General features: G+C 42.2%; 1 protein-coding gene across 1 annotated transcript in view; it reads right to left on the bottom strand.

Annotated features, from left to right (window-relative positions):
- ENPP2 (ectonucleotide pyrophosphatase/phosphodiesterase 2) overlaps nucleotides 1-14,430 on the bottom strand; it is a 71,125-nt gene extending 56,695 nt beyond the window's left edge. The window contains 4 exon segments of the mRNA XM_063173155.1: nucleotides 14,156-14,203; nucleotides 14,206-14,254; nucleotides 14,256-14,319; nucleotides 14,322-14,430. Coding sequence (XP_063029225.1) covers nucleotides 14,156-14,203; nucleotides 14,206-14,254; nucleotides 14,256-14,319; nucleotides 14,322-14,415 — 255 coding nt within the window. The 5' untranslated portion in view covers nucleotides 14,416-14,430.
- Between the last annotated feature and the right edge of the window lie 5,858 nt (nucleotides 14,431-20,288).

The following is a 20,288-nucleotide window of genomic DNA, read 5'->3' as shown; positions in this document are numbered from 1 at the left end:
ACAGAAAACTTGGCTGTTTGGATAAGCACTTTTATTTACAAAGCAAATGATAATGCTGAACAGAATTACGGTTCAAATCAGTGGCTTAAATATTATTTGCCCAGGCAAATTATTTACCACTGTAGTTTGCCACTTTTTTTTTTCTCTGATGAAAGCTTCTTTCATGAAAGTGTTTACTAACAATTACATTTAAAGGGACAGAGTCAAGGTTTGTAAGCCCTCGGGTGGACTGAGCTTCCCTTGGGACCTGTCCCATATTCTATACTGGCATTGAAAGACACAGTGCAGTTTTCTTTAAAATATTTTGCAGTATTAAACACATACAATTTTGAACTTTGTTTAGAGGCAACTTTTACCTGCTGAAATAACTCCCCCACCGTGAACGTTTACAAGACAGAGTCTAAAAATCCCTTCTCTTTGCTGCCCAAGTGTCAGCCTGCCAGCCTTTGCTAGGACCTGATCCTTTTTTATGCAGTTTCTTAACCGAAAGTGGCTCCATTGTGCAGCTGCAGCTTTGCATTGCAAGGCTCAAGGCCATGTAATTAGCTTGAAAATTCCTACACAAGGACATTGTATTCGTTTTCCTTGCACCAGCTGAGACTATGCATTCAAGACCCATCTTCTAATGTTCACTTTATCACTATCTGGGCTGAAAAAAAAAGAAAAAAAGTTGCAATGGGCACTATTCTTCTAGCAAAAAGCTGTTGTGCAGAGATCTAAAGAAAAGTAATCATCAAAGGTTTTACTATAAAATTCTTTGCCCTTAGCCTCTAGTATATCCTGTGGTCAAACAACTTCATCCCCAAACCAGCTAAGTGCAGCAGTGTGTGACTGCAGCAGAAGGGAAACCTAAAGTGTCACAAATGAAACTGCTAACAGTGTTGCCCATGTATCTTAACTAATGGAGCTCATGGTTTCCGAGCAAAATATGGGAATCGGCAGCTCCAAACTCTCCTCCAGGCTAGGACCTTCGGATCACCAAGGGACTTGGGCAAAACACAATGGACTTTTCAAATCAGGTGGCCAATTTTGTGTGCTCAAACAAATACATGAAGTCTCTGAGATGCTCTCAATTTCAGACCCTTTGCCGTTCCTGCATATCTTTCTAACACACAGGTCCTCAGTTTTTTTGGAAAGTTCCTACATATGTTAAAAATGGCCATTCAGGAAAAAAAACCTTAACAAAGAAAACCAAAAAATACAGCATTATGAATGACTTCTACCGATTTAAACATACATATTTCATTCTTCCATTCGTGTAACATCTCTGGAGCTTGTAAATTTCACAATTTTACATAAATGGAAGAGCTTATTTTATGTTTCCTAGTCCATGCTACAAGAATATTAAATTAATTAAGGTCATTTGTAATGTCCTTTAGAACTATAGATGATGACTCTGAAAAGGCTAATCTTTTTCATCCGTGTTATGTAAGACATTTTCTAGTAGCTCTCAACTGAACACAGTCAGATGCACAATGTTCTTTTTGTCACAAGGCTTGTGCCTGAAGCTATCCCACAGATTCAAAAGGAACTTATTAGCATAAACAAGGTCTAATGATTTTGTTCAGGAAAAATTTCACTGTTGGGATCACTGGCAACTAATTTTTCAGCAACTAATTGCCATTTTACTAATCAGAAAAGAAAGGACTAAAGCTGAAATAATGTATTCCTGGCCCACAAATTCAGCAATTCCGTGGAAGTTTTAAGACTTAAATGAAACACGTTAAAAAGGAATTTTAACAAGATCATCAGAATATGTAATGCCTCTTCCTCAGTTTTTGTGTATAAAAATTGTCCTTGGGCTTTTCAGGCTTGTATGATTACAAGCCAGATTGTTGAACACGGGTTGCAAAGCTTACAAAGAGACACCAGATGGCGCCTCACAGGAGAGGTTCGTGCTGTTCCATTTCCAGTTACAAACATTCACTGAGTCGCAGAAACATTTAGGTTGGAAAAAAGCATTAAGATCACAGAGTCCAAACCCATGTCCACCACTAAACCACGTCCTTAAGTGCCACACCTAAACGTCTTTTAAATACCTCCAGGGATAGTGACTCCACCAGCTTCCCTGGGCAGTTTGACAACAATTTCTGTGAAGAAATTTTTCCTAATATCCAGTCTAAACCTCCCTTGCTACAACCTGAGGCCATTTTGTCTCATCCTGTTACGTGTTACTTGGAAGAAGAGAACAAACTCCACCTGGCTGCAGCCTCCTCTCAGGCAGTTGTAAATAGTGATAAGGTCTTCCCTGAGCCTCCTTTTCTTCAGGCTAAACAGCTCCAGCTCCCTCAGTTTCTCCTCATCATGTGCTCCAGACCCTCCTCCAGCTCTGTTTCCCTCCTCTGGACATTCTCCAGCTCCTCAATGTCCTTTCTGAAGTGAGGGGCTCCAAAGTGAACCCAGGATTCAAGGTGCAGCCTCCGCAGTGCCAGGTCACTGCCCTGCTGGCCACACAGTTTCTGATCCAGGCCAGGGTGCTGTTGGCTGCCTTGGCCACCTGGGCACACGCTGGCCCACATTCAGCCACTGCTGATCAGCTCTCCCAGCTGCTTTTCTGCTGGGCAACAAACTGACTGAGGCTGCCGTCAACTCCCTTGTTCGGGTCATCATTAAAGATATTAAACATAACTGACCCCACTACTGAGCCTTGGAGACTGGACACCAACTAGATTTAACTCTATCACCACTCTCTGGGCCCAGCCATCCAGGCAGTTTTTTAATCCAGTGAAGAGGGCACCCATCCAGCTCATGAATAACCAATTTCTCCAGAAGAATGCTATGGGAAGTGGTATCAGCTATTCCATAGAGTTAATATAAGCAAAGCAGTGTACTTACAGTCTTATATAAACTCATTTTTCTTGAGCAGTTTTTCTAATGAGAAAAGGAATGCAGAGAAATCAAGTATGCTGGCTGAGTCAGAGGTTGGGGATGGAGTGGACTGCAATAAAATGAGCCTTTTTAGCTACTCCTGTCAACTTTGCACTGGATGCTGGATGTATGGGGTGACTGGGGGACCAGGGTGAAAGCCTCCAGTAGGGTTGACAGCAACATGAAAGACAGAAAGGTGAAGGACTTCTTTATAGTGCCTCAGAACTCTCATCCTCCTAAACACAGCATCCACGTATAGTTGTGGCCAAGAAAAAGTCAGTTGAGTGCACAAAATAGCAATTTCAAGGAACAAAACCTTTGGATAAACCATAGAAATTCAAGTTGTATCCACATCAGTCGTACTCAGGTATAAGAACTGGGAAACCAAATAAACTTCCAACAGTCAGAGTGAGCATGGGGAAGAGTTGAGTACCTTGCTGAAGACACCCTGAGCCTTAACAAAGTCAGAGAGGCACAACATATCAAGTAGAGCTGATTCCTGTGTATAAAGGACTTTAAACCACATTTTAATTACAGACTCAGAGAATGGTTAAAGTTGGAAGGGACCACTGGAGGTCATCTAGTCCAACCTCCCTAATCAAACAGGATTCCCTAGAGCACATTTCTAAGGATGGTGAATATATCCAGAGAAGGAGACTCCACAGCCTCTCTGGGCAGCTTGTTCCAGCTTGCTCCAGTCACTCTCACAGTAAATAAGTTCTTCCTCACATTCAGATGGAACTTCAGAAGGCACAGGACTGACTGCCAAGGAGCTATGCCCTCTGCTACCCCATGAGCCTGGGGAGACCCACAAACCAGGCTGTGCTCACATGAAAGTACACCCTCCTCACCGCAGTTTCTCAAAACACCACCAGTCTTCAATTATCTGTCTGCTCATCACTGCCCCGAGGGGAATGGTATGCAAATCATAGTGCCTGCTGCCCTGGAGGGCTGTGCTGAGGATGACTTTCTTGGCAGTGCCAGACCCTCAGGGACAATCATGGACAAATTAAAGTCTTCAAAATTGCAGTTTGCTGCAGCCCAGCCCCTGAAGCACCAAGTGCCTTAGGCACATACAGGCCCATCAGCATTTCCGAGCATTCTATATGATGCCTGCAGGGTTCATAGGGCTGGAGGGAGAGCACCCAGATACAGCCAAAACTCACTGAGTACCACCAGCACAGCACGTTGCACCCCTCCTCACCTCACCCTCATGTACGTGTCCTGCTCAAAACACAGGGACAGTGGGTTCATGCCTGGCTGAATCCGGGTTCTGCCTACCCGGAGACAGAAGAGGAACCACTGGCCAGGGGAGGACTCGAGTCCCTGTCTCTGCTTTACTTACGTAAAATGTTTGTATCCTCACTGGGATAACTGAAACACTGGTGAGCAGCCCAGTGAGAAAAAGGAGGACATAATGCAGCAGAGAAATAAATTTTCTCACACCCCAGATCAGATACAACAGCTTCAGTGGTTCAGTGAGGGTTGTGGATTTGGTGACAGCACTGCAGCTCCAGAAGCTGCCTATGATGCCTATGGAGGGGTGTTAGCCCAAGTGCACTCTCTACACACAATCACCATTGTGGTGGCACAAGCAGAACAAAGTTTATGAGCCAGGTTATGTCTTTTAGCAGGAGAGCTAGGTCAGCTGGAGAGAGGAGAGGAGTTTTCAGTGACCTGGAGAAAGCTTTGGGTGTTTGTCTGTCTCCCAGCACACCACCCACTCCAAGGCACGGTATTTCACCTCTCACTGAGAGCCACACACGACAGCAGCAGCGTTAACAGCAGTTCCATATCTATGGCTTCCTCATCTTTAAAGAAACTACATATACCAAATTCAGTTTCTGGACTATATTACTATTATGAAGCAGCTCAAGTACTTCACTAAATGCACTGAGAATTGTATTTCTTAAGATAGTCATATATAAAAATTCTAGCAACTGCAGAATAAAAACTGTTCTGTAATGAAAAATCTTCAGGGAGAATATGAAGGAGTGAAACATGGAGCCACAGGGCCCATGTGTGTTTTTAGCACAGCCCACAAAAGCTGTGTATTCAAGTCCTCATTCTGGTTTTCTAGTGCTTGATATGGATGTCACAGGTGCCCATTAACAGCTTTACATCGGTCTTCTTCAAAGAGTTGTAGATTTCAGTGGTGTGAAATCCACCCACCTACCCCCCAGATAGCAGTCTGGAGGTTTCAAAGGCCTTGCATGGTACCTTGCATATGCCGCACACAATCACTGTTAATTTATTTGAATTTTACAAGAGATACAACCTATTACATCCCACAAAAACCATAGACTCTTTAAAATAATGAATTAAAGCTAAATGGGAAAAAAAATCCAACCAAAACAAAAACTAACAAGCAACAGTGAAAAAAGCTAAACAAAGACAAAAAAAAAAAAAAAAAAAAAAACAAAAAAAAAAAACCCAAAAAAACCCACAAAAAAAAAACCAAAAAAAAAAAAAAAAACCAGGTTTTCTAGACTTGAAATAATCTCTCCAGTTTCTTTTTCTAATTTCTATGTACATCCTTTACCATTTTCAAGTTTTTCTCAGTAGAATATTAGCTTTGAATCTCCTGGGTATATAAAACTTCTTGAGATGACTTCTGCAATAACTCTGTAACATATCTCTCTGACTTGATTACATTTACCCTCAGCTCAAACTCCATTTTGGCACATTTTCAAGGTCAAGGTTTGGATATGATTAAAAATTTCCAAGTGCTAGTCTCTCCCCTACAAGTAAAATGTGGATATAATTAATACTGTTTACTTTGTTTTCTTTGCAAACAAGAGTTTCTGTTTGTTTGAAATACTTTTTTTCATGTTTTCAGCACTTGGATCAAAAAAGAAATATTTTAATTAATATCTTTCTGCTAGTTAATCTTAAAAAAAACCCAACCTGATATTTTCAAAGCAGCAGAATCCTATTTGATTTCAGTTTAAAGAGATATGTCACTAAGAATACTGTTCTTAACTTGCTTGCAGCTGAGGCTTTTTTTTGCAGCATCAGTACTTGAGAAAGATCAAAGTGGGGTCAGGCTGGAACAGAGGATTCCCACACAAATGGAGACATGCCTTCAGATTGGCACATTTTCTTCCTGGTTCTATGCATAAGAGGCATCTAAGGCTGAAGAACTGGCTGCTGTTATGGTGATGTGTGTTTCCACCTAAAGCTTTTTTTTAGCATGGTAAATAAATGCATGAACATAGAATAGACCTTGGCAGTGTTGCAGTTAAGGCAATAAAATTAAAAAAAAAAAAAAGCTGTGGTCCCTCTGGGGCTTGAACCTTCTCCATATGAGCCTCAGCCTGACTCAAGCAGATCTATTTTATTTGCATAAGGACTGCAGGTCTACACCACTAAATGCTATCAGTCCAACACAAAGAGAAGGAAATCCTGAAGAAGTTAGGACAGCTGATAAAGAAGAGATGTCCTCTTAAAGAGAAAAACAACAATTATTAAATGCTGCCTAAACTGCCTGATCTGATTCACTGGCCACATGAACATTTATGTGGCAGAAGATACAACAGGAACTGTCCAGGCTTTTGTTCATGAAAAATTGCATAAAATGGGGACACAGCTAACATGTTAATAAACTTAATCCCATCTGTAGCCCTTTTTTGGATGTACTGATTTATCTCATAGTTGAAAGACACATCTTTTAAAGCTATCCCTAGCTGTTGAGAGGGGTGAGATATTTCCACACCTTGGAAATAACTGGCTCTTCTGGCCTTTTCCTTCAGAACAGAAATAAACACAGCAAATAGAATCCAGATACCTAATGTCTACCACCAGGCCTAGTAGACTGGCAAATCCTTGCTATCTCTTCCATCCTCTCACCCCAACCATTTCTAGAGATACACTGCAAATCAAAACAGGTTAAAAACTTCCCTTCCTTTGACAGGTTTTACAGTTGGATCAATTTTCCTGCCCTGGTCCTCAGCCCTGGCAGCAGTGAGACACAGTGAGCTGCAAACTGCTGCTGGTAACTGAGGAGCATCCGTGGGCAGAGGAGTGGGGAGGGGGCAGGGACAAGCTCTGCTGTCCCCCCATTCCCTCTGCTCCCAGGGGAGCGATGTCACCTCAGCATTCACTAAACACACTGCATTTCTTAATAGGCATCTGCTGCTGCCCGTTGTAATGGCAAAGCACAAAAGGGTAAAACAATCACATCTTGCTTTTGGGTCATTTCGGACAGATGGGCCACTTTCCAAGCATCACAAATTTTCCTAAGTTGAAACATGTCACCGCAAGTTCAGTTGAAGGTCACATTTTTTTTTCTGATTTCAGCTGAGTGCAAAGATGACAAATGTAAGTACAAAGGGAAAAACATCCTGTTGGAACAGTACTCCCTGTTTTCTACGGGTGAGAAAAGTATAGGCAACATTTCAACAACTAAACAATGTGATCCATTGCTGAATGATTGCTTTAAAAACCCATATCATAATGTGTAAATGAAAAAATTTCAAAGTCTGCAGGAATACAATATAAAAATAATGAAGAAAAATGCTAATAATCAAAAATATGCTACTCTGCATTCATTTGCATAAGGATTATCAGGGGGTTTTAGGCAAAATACTTTTTTCACTTTCTCAGCATAAAACTTTGGAAAGGAGTAAAGTATTTTTTGTAATGGATTAAACAAATAAACTGCAGGGAAACTCAGGTCACTTAAATATTAATAGATTTCTTCATTATTTTAAAGCAAATAATCTTACTGAGTTAAGCTTTGTTTAACTCATATTTTGGTTTTTTATTTAGCAAAACAAAACTTTCAGAAAGACACAATTCATTGGTTTAGTGATTGCTGACTGCTGTAGACCAACAGCAGCTCTGCTCTGCTTAGCCTTCAGAGAAGGCTCCCCGCCCTGGTAAATGTCCTTTTCACAGCAGACAAGACTGAAATCAGCTTAAAATTATAGTTGTTGAAGATTTCCATGGTTGAGACAGATGTTCCTGGGCATCCACAGAGAGCCTGCAAAGCTATTTAATTTATTATTTTTTCACTGCCCATGGCTAACCCTTCTCCAAAACACTGAAACCAAACAACTTTGATGGCAACATGTGATCTAACCCATGTAAAAAAGACTTGAGTAAACTACTGCTGTGGTGAAGAGAGCAAGGACATCTCCTTCACCAGCTGCAGGGAGGGCCTCCAGGGCCTGCTATCCCTGCTCAGATGTGCAAGCTCAACATTTCAGTCTTTTGGGAGAGGAGGAATACTATGAGTAAATCACCTTCAAAACAAACAAAAAAAAAATCCCAATACACTTTGGGCAAAGAAGCCAGGATGGATGATGGAAAGAGGCAAGGAGCAGCAATATGCTCAGGTGACAGCTGAAGTCATCAGAGGAGGAGTACCCCTACCCCTGTGTGAACTGAGTTCCCTTTGCACCGAGACAGAACGGGAGCACAAACTGCCTCTCTGGTAGCTTAAGCTGTGAAAGTTGGTTTGAAAATGAGTGTGGGACTATAACCTCATGTTCATACTCCTGCTTCCTGGGAGTCTAAGCCTGCTGAATCATCTGCTTCATTCTGCAGATAATTCTAGCATAGTTTTGGGAGGTACTGAAGTAAAAAAAAAGCAACACTAGGAAAAGTTTTGTTGCTTCCTACTCTGATGCATTATGAGTAAAACAAATAAGGCAAACTCCAAACTCCATTGTATAAGTGCAGGTGGAAGTACAGTCAGACTGCAGGACAGAAGGCACAGGGGAGAGGCACAGGAAACTTTTGGAGAAGTGGCAGATTCAACACACAAACCAGGCTCAATGCTGCCAGCAGCAACTGCTAGGACAGCACAGTAAATGAAGGGTACCCAATACCCCACGACTGTCACAGCCATCTCCTGCCATCTGTGGGGAATGCTGGGCTGGCTTGGCAGCGCAATGGGAGGGCAGAAAAAGACATCTTAGTGTTGAGAGTGAAAGGAGATGAAATATATTAGGAGAACAGAGTTTTGGAGACTCCAAAAGGGAATCTCCTTCTTCTTCCTGCTGTTGTGAGGATTGGAAGGAGGAGACCGTCCTTGTGATCTCTGCCCTGTTGCTAATGCTCTTTCAGTTGTACCCTACTGCACAAGTCCATTATATGTTAGAGAATGTCAAAGCAGTGGAGTGTGTTTAGGTGCACTGAATTTATGTAGTCAAGCACAAATGACCTGGGCCAGTGCTTTTGGACTTGCAGCCAGCTGAGATTGGGACCCTTCAGGTTGTTTCCTGTAAGAAGAGACTTAGATTCTCTGGTACAATCCTGTCATTTACAAGGAATATACAAAGAAATGCTGTTCCCCTGAGCAGAGAAAGGAATCCTGTTATTCTGGAGATCCCAAAGGCACTTAAGGGCTTCTTACATTTTTTCCAGATGAAGGGTCATCAGCTCCAAGGGAATCTCACCCCATCTTACAGCATGCCCTCTCTCCAAGCTGGAGGGGTGACCTTTTCTGGGGTTTGCCTACTGTCTTCACTGCCATTTTAGCTGCTCAGCCTCAACATGGAAAGAAATAAAAACAGGAATTCATGGGTGATGGCAATATTTACAAAATATTGTTTCATCAGTACATTTTCTCTTACCCCATAATTACCATATTTTCATCCCCTGGATATCCAGTTTATAAACATGTTTATGTTCATGTTCATGTTTATGGATGTTTATGATTGTCCCAGCCAAAATTCATTGTGGGTGTGCAAAGAGCCTTTGAAGAATGCCTGAAACAACTGAGGAAGCCGTACCTCAATTCTAGTGTCACCTGGTGCAGGTACCAGATTGCAGCCACAAACTCATACTCTTCTTTCTCCAAAGATGGCTGAACCAAGCCATATTTTCTCTTTATACAGCCTGTGAAGTCTTTAAGTATTGCACTGACCATCCTTCAGTGGTCCTGATACAGATGAGTGCCAGTTCCCACCATCCCACTCACACCTGAGCCCAATGCTGACACACCAAACCACGGGCTGGTGCAGCTGGAGGGGCACTCAACTGTTATAGTCCTTGCAGTTGCAATCACAGTTTCCCTGTCCCCTTTGGTAGCTCCAACATTGAATTTGGTGCAGGGCTGGTCTTCCTTTGCTGCTGCCACAACACAGGTTCCTCAGCACCATCCTGTTGCAGCTCCAAAACTCTTGTTCCATTACCCCTTTCTCCTGTCACTGGCCAGAAAAGGTTTTCAAGCTGTCACATTCATCAACAGCAGCAGGGACATAAAGCTAATGCTACTTTAAATATTTTTCAGCAGAGTAAGATACAATAGGTTCAAATGCACAAATGTCCTGTGGATAGTAATTCCTATCTTGGAATTCACTTCAGTGTCTTTGCCCTTTTTACTGCTATTTGTCATGAGTGCTGGTGCATCGTGCTGCACCAAAATCTCCTGCCTCAAGGACTATATTAGACAATCTGGGGCAATTCTGCAGTGCCCAGTTGCTGTAGGCAACTAATTGAAAATTCAGGGTGTGGGATGAGGTGTCCCTGGGCTGTATTCCTACCCTCTGCTTTGTTATGCTGTTTGCAAAACAGGTGAGGGAAGTGTTTCAGTCCTGTCCCAGGTTTGCACAGGGCTCTCTGTAAAACCTGGAGTGATTCCCTGATGGATGTGTCTGGGAAGCAGTGGGCTAGTGCTGGCTGAGTGCATGTGTGGCCTGGCAGCCTCAGCAGCTCATCCTGCCATGTCGCAGCCGCCACCTCCACTGCCACATGTGCCAATATAGAGCTTGGAACTTGGCATAGATCAAGAAGCCTGCATGAACAAAGCATTATTACCCAGGACAATCCATATATCCCAAGTTCTTTGAGCACCACAGGTATGAGAGGCAGGACCTCAGCTGAACGTGCCATTTACAGCAAGCAGCGGGGAACAGAAATCTGTGAAGGAAATAAAATGTGACATTTCAGTGAGGGGGATGGGAGGCAAGTGCTGTGGGAGGGAGGACTTCAGGAATGGCCCTGGCCATGTCCCAACAGTGGTGTTTCTGCAGATTTCTACATCAGATGACATGGGAAGAAAAATATTAGGTTATGGACAAGGATGGTGAAGAGCCAAGTGACAGCAAAGCCAGAGAGGTCTTCAAAACTAGAAGGCTTTCAGGTGAAAATCTTTAACTAACCTAAAAATACATGGAAACAGAAGAACAGAGGGTGAGAATGCAGAAACATGTGCAGTAGTGCATTATGTGGAGAGGCCAGGGCTGCCATGGAGCAGACACAGCCTGTCCCACCACAGGCCAGGCTCAGGCCCTCACCAGCCCCTCACGAGGCCAAGATGGCGGCGCCTGGGGTAGAACAAAAGAGAAAGGGGTAAAAAGCACTGTGCAGGTAGTGCTGAGTGAGGGGAAAGTAAGAGAAACAGCTCTGCAGGCACCAAGGTCGCTGAGGAAGGAGGGGAGGAGGTGCTCCAGACCAGAGCAGGGATTCCCCTGCAGCCACCAGAAAATACCTTAGAGAAGCAGGTTTGTCCTGGCTCATGGAAAGGCTCCAGAGCGGGGCAGGGAGATGGGGGAGCAGGAGGGAGCAGCAGAGAGGGGCTCTTATTTAATTCATTCTTACCAAGCTGAGTCTTTTTTGCCCATGACACTAATTCGCAAAGTGAGCTCCCTGTCTTTATCTCAATCCATGTGCCTTTCCATCCTATTTTCTCCCCCTGGCCTGTTGAAGAGGGGGAATGAGAGAGGGCATCTGGCAGGCAGACAAGGCCAACCCAACACAGCTTCCTAGTAAAAAACTACAAGAAATGACAAAGTTAGATAAACAAAGGGGAAAGCTTTTGGACAAGACTTCTGAGTTACTTCACAAGAAAAACAGTATGGAAGGAGGGCATGAAGCCCCACAAAGAAATGAAAAGAAAACAGCTGGCTAAGATCTGGAGAAGAACAGGTGTCTGGACACAATCTCCCAGTCATGGATGTAATCCAGCTGCAATAGGAGAAAGTTCTGTCTGGCTTAGGGCAAGAGGACAGGAGCTGAGCATACCTGCTATTATCTTGTATTTTTAATCTCTTTTTATCCAATTTTTCACATACAGCACTATCAACTAGAACTTCTAAACAATTCATTACTTCACTGTTTTGAAACATGAAGCCTTCTAAGACAAAAGACCATTTACCATGAATCTTATGGAATTTAAACACTGTACACAATAGGAAAATATTTCCCCAAAAGTGACAGAGCCAATATGTATTTATTTCTATATTTATGGGGTTTTTTTGTGTACCAAGGCAACAGTTCTCTTTTATTCTAGCTATGTGGAGCACACAGAGTTTCCTGGGTTTTGAGACAAAGAAAGCCTGTGAGATCATTTGGTCTGGCTCCCTACAAACACAGTTGTCATCTCTCCCGGTGGTGAGCACAGGGGAGGGTGCATCCCAGCTGGGCTGGTGTGGGTGGCATGGGGAGACCTGTGTTGGGAGGCTCAAAACCCCTCACCCAGCAAGGTGTGGCATAGGTCAAGGACGCTGTCAGATTTGGAAGCACCTGAAAAACAGTTTGTGTTACTGGTGTGTCAGCAATATGAGGTTTGATGTGTTTCCTAAGTGGTCCATTAATCTGGGGAAATACCATAAATGAGCACAAACAGCACACAGGCATTCGGACAAGCTGCTGCTAGCCCCAGCACTGCCAGGAGCAGTCTCATGCACTTCATTCATCTCTCACAAATATTCATTACCTCCACTTCCAGTTCAGCTAATGTCAAAGGATTCATTTGGCATCCTTTGGTAAAGGCTGCAGTGCAGGCACTGCTATGAACAGATCCAGCTTCCAAGAATGAAACTAACATATCTTCAGCTGTCTGGCATTCAAACTCAGCTGGCATCTTTGATGAATAATTGGAAACCTCCTTGCTGCAGTGACATTAAACTTATAGTTTAACCTTCATATTACAACCTCTGAAATAAGCTAAGATTTTGTAGAATAAATATTACTACAGAAATGGAGCACTATTTTGTTTTCTTAACATCTTATACAGGCCAGCCTCCTAGGAGGAAACATTCCCCAGCCTTGCACTTCATGAAAAGCTCATAATCTACAAATGTTTCTATCTGTCCCTTAACAGGTACAACAGGTCTTCTGTGGGCAGCCAATCTTAGGGGCACAGTCACCTTTGCTTTCTTTTAGGTACAGGCAACCCCCCAGTATCCACCAGGCACAGCCACTGCTCTCTGCCAGCTCCCACCCACCTCCCCACAGGTCCAGTGGGGACCTGGAGCATTCCTGTAAACTTCAGGTAGAACCAACACCCTTGAAATGCCCTAATTCCCTGTTTTGTTTTTCATGGACAAGTCAGTGTCCCAATTCCACTTGCAGAGCTCAGAGTTTCCATCACAGATGTGGTGGCAATAAGGAACAGGGTGCACAGCACTGACACATGCTGACAGGAAGCTTGGATAGATCAACAGAAATTAGAAGCAAATTACAATAAAAATGTAAGCAAATCAGAAGCAAAAGAAACTTGAAAGAAGGACCCAAGACTAATAATTCAAAATCAGAATAATCAAAATCATCGTGAGTCCATTACGAGTAGAGTAACTATCAGGCATGCAGTGTTTCATTGCTCCTTATCCAATTTGTCTCTCTAATCAGCACTTTACAGTTGTGGCATAGGGAGTTATGGGAAAAAAATACAGATACCTGAAGTGTTACTACCTTGCTTAAAGGAATCCATATAGTTCCCCTGGAGAAAAAGGCTTAGGGAGAGGTACTGTAACAGGAACTTTATTGAGAAAGATTGCCTTCAAGCCCAGAACTTTACCAGTGAAGCTCCAGACACTGGAAATTTTAATATAAATCAAAAGCCAAGTGATGGAGGAGTTCTAAACTCATGTTTATGTACTTGCATAATATTAATACTGTAGGAGGTAAATATAAACAAAACACAAGATACTTTGTTCATGTCTGTGCTGGATGCCAATTTTGATATTGCTATAAGGTAAGAATATATATGAAAAGCAGTTTATATTAAATAGCTTAAGAGAGGAGATCTCTTCAGGAGGCAAAACAAGCTACACAAGAACTACTATGGTTTCCAAAATACATTTTCTTCTCTGTGCATTAAATAATATTTTCTCTTTTATTATAAACCAGGGGACTTTCAACATCACCCCTGAATGCATTTTGGAAGGACTTCCTGCTTGCCAAATCCCAATCCGAGTTGCATTCTGCAAAACCACATTCATGCAACTTCATTAGCTGACCTTGCTTGTCAGCTTTTATTTATATTATTTATTTAAGGCTACTTTGGCAAGCCAGGAAAACACGCAGGGCAGAAGGGTAGTGCAGATGCTCCTACCGTACCAGCGGGTCTTTTCTCTCCATGGCAGAAGCTCGGCGCTGGCTCCGCAGCGGCTCCGGCAGATGCGCGGGGCCGGGACTGTCCCGGGGAGGTCGCGGGCTGCCCCGGCCGGGCGGGCTCCGGGGGTGCCCCGCGGCCCGGCCCCGCTGCGGCCTGGCTGAATCAGGGTGCCAGCTGCCCCGGCAGCACAATGGCTCCATTGGGAGATAGCTGGGGACAAAGGCGCTGCTTTCAGGAATGATTTTATATGCATACATGTGACCTTTGCCTGAAATGGTTCTTTGGAAAGTGTCCCTGTCCTGAAGCTCTGCTTTCAAATGCAGAACTCTCGGGCTCTTGCTTATTTTATTTTGTGCCACAGATGCCTCAGAAGAGGTCATGTGCAGATAACAAGGTGGTGCTGAGCCTTTTCTCATCATTTAATAGAGTAATGGATAAGATTCCTTTCTTCACTTTGCAAAGTCCTTCACCGGGATCTGCTATCAGGAGCTCCTTTTCTGACGCATCCAAGCTCAGGCCACCTTTGCTAGAGTACATATCATTTTAAATTTGTGCATCCAGATAACAACAGCAGAGCCTTTGGGTTTTTAATGTATTGGAGTGGCTTTTATTAAATAAAATTTATTAAATTTTATTAAATAAATTTATTATGAATAAATGTATTTAAAAATTGTTTAATTTAACTATGATTTTTAAGTATTTTGAAGGCTTCTTACTTGAATGGGTTTGAAATAGTGGCTGTCAATATACAGTATGCATGAAGTCCAAATATCATGCTAGCTGGGCTGGAGGTGTAGGTGTGAAGACAGAATTTATTACCTTTACCTTGGGATATGGCAATGAATGCTGCAGGTGAAGTGATGGGCCCTCAGAGTGATTATTTGTTAGGTTACAGGGAAAGTTAATAGCAGTGTGACTCTGAGGTAAGCCGAATTTTCCTTTATAAGACCTTGATTTTTGCTGTTTATTGCTCTGACAAATTTATATTTGCACTGATATTTTGTGCTGAAAAGAGTTGGGAGTTTTTAATCTATTTTTAGTTTGCAGCAAAATACACTGAACATTTTTGAGATTAAAACAAAGAATGTGTTCTTTTCTATACAAATGTTAACCAAAATTATCTGTCCTGTCCATAAACAGATCTCAGGCTTATATACCCTGGAGCAACAGACCAGATTTTGGGGACCAGGGAAGAATGGCCTTTGTCAAATGAATACATTCATTTATTGCTACCAAATTCCATACAAATTTTGTCAAGTTATAGATCTTTAAGAGATCTATGTGTATGCTGAGCACTGTGTGCAACTTGCTCACACTCAGTGGTTGAGCTCTCTGGAGATCATCTTCTCTGGGTGACTTTGAGGCCCTCACTGACCATGGGTCACAACAGAAATTTGTGAATTAAAACAGCAGGTTTATTTCAAAGGAAAGCAGTTGTAAAAGGTGCTCACAGTCCCAGCCAGGTCCAGGAGTGTGGTCATGGCTGTCTTTCACACACCACTCCCTCAGCACAGTTGCACACAGAGCCTGAGTCTCTCCCATAAAAAGTGTGGTGTTGAGCATGCTGGGAAAGCAAATTTCTTGTGCTGAAATAAATCTCAGCCCACTCCCCAAAAAACCCCAAACCCCACTGTGAAATCTTCCTAACCATCCTCCCTGTTCCCTACAGCCCCTTCCTTCAACATCAGTCTTTTAAGAGAGGGAACATAGAGAAGGAGGATAAAATCAAAGCTTTGAGGAGCTATTGCATAGGTCCTGTGATAAACAGGGTGTCTGTTGGAAAGACAGCACAGAGTATGTGATAATGCACAGAGAACACAGAAGCAGACAGATTTCAAGTGTTTGAGGAATATTAAAATTGCAAAGAATTTTAGATACAAATCCAGTTAGAGTACTACAAGCAATGAATGCAAGGAAATTAATATATACATATATTCTGCAATATCTAAACACAAAATATCTGAGCAAAGGGAGCAAAAAAGTACCAGAGAAGAAGAAACAAACTAGCAAACGCACAGATCTCCACCTCATACATAGCAGGCTGTTCCCAACACTGTGCTCCCTATACTTGCTTGAATTCCATGTGAAAAAAGATGCATTTCACTTGCCTTAGAAGCTAATGTGCAGCCTGCCATGCCATTGACAGCCTTTTAACCCCATCTCACTTAAATATAATTTTCCTTTTTTTAATTTGATTTTAGCTTATCACTTTTCATTATTTGTTACACCATGAAAACGAATCTATTCTACAGCAGAGGTGCTTAAACTTAGTGTTACAAGTGTTCTATTGAATAAAGACGTCTACATTATAAATTAAATTATTTCTCCACATTTACAGAGTTAATATATACCTGTGTTTGAAGACAAGCACAAGCTTCCCTACTTAGTCTCAATCCATCATGGATTGCAGGAACTGGCAAGATTTAGCATTTCCCAATATATTCATTGCACTCTAAAAATATTTTGGTCAATCTTTACATCAGTTTAACACCACAACATTCTCTGTCATAGAGCTACTCACTTTTGAGTCATACTCAATTAAAATAAATCTTAGGCAACTCTCACTCTGTATAAACACATTCAGGCTATTTAGCAAAACAGATGCTGCTGTCCCTCGGTGTCATGGGGAGCAGTGGGTATTGCTTTAGGTTCTGCTTCCCCAGAATTAACTACCTCAGTTCAAGCAGGAGCAGTGACCTGGAGCAGAGGGACACACACTGATGGAAGTGGAAGCCATTGCTTGCCCTGAAGGGCTTTGGGAATGGATTACTACCCAAACCCACAAAATTTTGAAATGTGTATGTATAAGGAGTTATTTAGCATCCCTAAAAGGTGATCTGTGCACTGCCACCACCACTCTTTTACAGGCTGGGGCCATCACTTCATTTTCACAGAATCATAGAATGGTTTAGGCCAGAAGGGACTTTAAAACTCATCTAATGAGAAATTCCTTCCTAATATCCAATCTGCACCTGCCCTCTTTCAGTTTGAAGCCATTTCTCCTTGCCCTACCACTACATGCCCTTGTGAAAATATCAAAGAGCCTCTGCTACAGCAAACCCTCAGTGAGCTGTGATCAGAGACGTTGGATCTGCCTTCTGGACCTGGCTTTAGGCAGCAGCAAGGCACAAGTTGCTTAGATCAGGGCAGGGCTGCACTTGCACAGGTATAGCTGCAAGTAAAACACGTCAGACACCAAGGTCCTATTTTGATCATGCAAAACATCCAAAATAATGAAAACAAAAGTGGTAACTTCCCTGGTACACTGGGTTCAGATATCAGTATTCAGGAATTTGATTTTACAACAAATGCATTGAGGAGAGTATAGAGTACTCACTAGAAGGGGCATAGGCTCATGCTTTCATGTGTAGCTAAGGTTTAATGAAAAGGATAAAAAATATTATTTATTTTTCAATATTCAGAACACATAGGAGAAAAGATTGTACAAGCTCAGCTTTAAAGACGCTGTTCTCCTCAGAATCAGAAATCTGATCTCATGCAATCAGAGGGAGTAGCTATATAATTAAATCAGGCCACACATTGAGCAACTATATATGGATATATATGGAGCTAACATTAAGATCCTATTTTTAAAAGCTATGTTTACAGATAAGCCAGACAGTTAGAAACAAAGACCTTTTAAACATAACTTCTTTTAATCTCTGCACTTACTGCACTCATTTTAAACAGTATTAATGCAAATAAATTCATCAGAAAATTATACTGGCAGCTTGATGTGCCATGGGTATTACAGCACTAAAATCAACCATAAAAAACAGTGCTTCAAAAAAATTGCACTGCAGATAGTCACGAATAAAAGAAGATTGTGACTTACAAGAAATATACAACCCCTCCTCCTGTTAATCTGTTCCATATTTGATCACTGAGCTTGCGTTGCAGTTGAAAAATATCCCCAGGGACTACTTAGTGTGCTGCCTAATCCAGCCATCCACCCCCTGCAAAGCACAACCTCATGCGATTTTGTTTCATTATAAGTTTCTCTGCAGCTCCAATGACCCGGCTCAGTTTCACCTCCAGCAAGCAGATCTGAGCATGAAGAAATAGCTTATGTGGCCAGAACTGTGCAGAAATATGTAATCCTGTACCAGCATAATAGTGTGAGCTGAGCTAATGGAAAAAACATACTTTGTCCAGTTACCTTCTAGGCATGGCTGGAGTTACTCCGTATGCAATCTGAATGGATTATGTGGTCTTGTATCTCTGACTTTGCTTTGGCATATTTTCTTGTTCTTAACCCTTCATTGGCAGTATTACAGCTACATAAAAGCTTTGTTCAAACTCCAGAGCTTTACCACTTCTGTTAAACAATGTTTTTCCTGCCATTAAATGTTTTTTATTTCCAGTAGACTTTGCCCACCAGTGGGGATGTTACAGTATCCTTTTTCCTCAGTTAAAATAAAAACATGTCTTCCCTCTGAAACATCATCAGACCCAGAGCTTCTAAAAATCATCTGTAAAAATATTAATCCTCTTGTCCTGGGCTGTGTTAACCACAGTATACCAGGCCACAAGCAGTCATAAAATATCACAACTTTACAAACCTGCACCAGAAGGATCCACCTCTGTGAGGGTGTCTGCCATGGGGAGTTTAGGATGGAAAAGAAATGGCCATAAACTGTAGCTAGGGGTAAATGTGTGTGAGGAGAAAATGTTTGGATGTGTGAAGAATCATAAAGATTGTAAACTAAGGCCTAGTTCTCCCTGACCAACATGAGAAGACTCTGCATGGGCTGCAGCTCTCCTCTGAGAGAGCGAGCAAGAACTAGCTGAGATAGCTCACAGCTTTATCACTTTGGCCATCATGCAAGGCACTCCAAGCCTTGGATAAGGCCAGCAAAGAGCCACAGGGCAGAACAGAGCATTAGCAGCATCAGCCCAGATCCTGTTCCCTGGCTTGAGGGCTGACACCATGGCTCCTTATCTACCTGCCTTATCACTAAGACATTGCTCTCTACACCTTCAATCCTTCTCTTCTACTGGTTTTCTTGTCCCAAAGACAATCCCTTATGCCCTATCCCAAACAACATCTCTTTAATCTAACACAATAACAGCTCCACCTAATTTTGAAGTTCCTAGTCTTGCACAATATGTTCAAGTGAAGTCAAAGTCTACATCCTGAACAAGATGTACAAATTTCTTGAATCAAACAGTAACTCACAAATTGTAACTAGGGACCAAGTTAGTAAAATCCATAGAGAAGGGAACACAATAAATTTCAAGCCTGCTCTTACCTGCTACAGAAAATCCAGTGTTGAAACCTGACTATAAAGGCCTGACAAGAGATGCTGCATTAGGAATGAGGGTTATGAAGATTAAAGAAAAAATAATATAATGATTACATTATATTCCAGATGTTAACACCAATCCATAGGTGACAGTAGGCAACAGACATAAGCAACAAATATAGTCAATCCACCCCAGAGAACAGAGGTTTACCCTAGAGGACAAGGCTTACAGAGGAAGGACTGATGACTTCCAAGGGTCCCTCTGCAGGGCAGGGGTTGAAAATACACATGGATTTGCAGGTGATACACCAAGACCAGCCTTTGAAGCACAGTCAGGAATTTGGACCACTCACCATCTACTGTACCAGCAAGAAGCTGTTGGTCCAAGCTGTGACATGACCTGGGTGTAGATGCAGCATTTGTAATTCAAAATCAGGGGATTGGCCACCATTACTGTAGTGCTTGGATTTTCATCTTCCTGAAAAGAAAGTTGAATCTCCAGAGAAAATAAGCATCTCAGTCTTTTTGGGGCAGGGGAAATTGGATAAATTTTTAAGAAGTAAATAATAATAATAATAATAATGACAATAAAATTTTTTTATTTCTTATCATCTACAGATGGGGTCTAAAAGCTGTTTCACATGATTTAACAACTCATCCTTGTTGTGTGAAAATCCATTGTGAGAAGAAGCTACAAGCCCAGCTGCAACATGGATTAGGGCCTAACAAGTGCTAGACTGAGCAGGTATCAATCACAGTGACAGCTCCTCCTGCACTGAAATGTACTCAATTCTGGGAAAAAAAAACCCCAAGAGTGAACTGGCTTGTTTACCTTTGGATGCTGCAGAGAGGAATTGACTGCAGTGAAGGTTTTTGGGTTGCAC

This window comes from Melospiza melodia, chromosome 1, assembly GCF_035770615.1.
Source record: "Melospiza melodia melodia isolate bMelMel2 chromosome 1, bMelMel2.pri, whole genome shotgun sequence".
In the NCBI taxonomy this organism is placed as follows: domain Eukaryota; kingdom Metazoa; phylum Chordata; class Aves; order Passeriformes; family Passerellidae; genus Melospiza; species Melospiza melodia.
The sequence above is the reverse complement of the archived record's forward strand: the minus strand, read 5'-3'. Positions and strand labels throughout refer to the sequence as shown.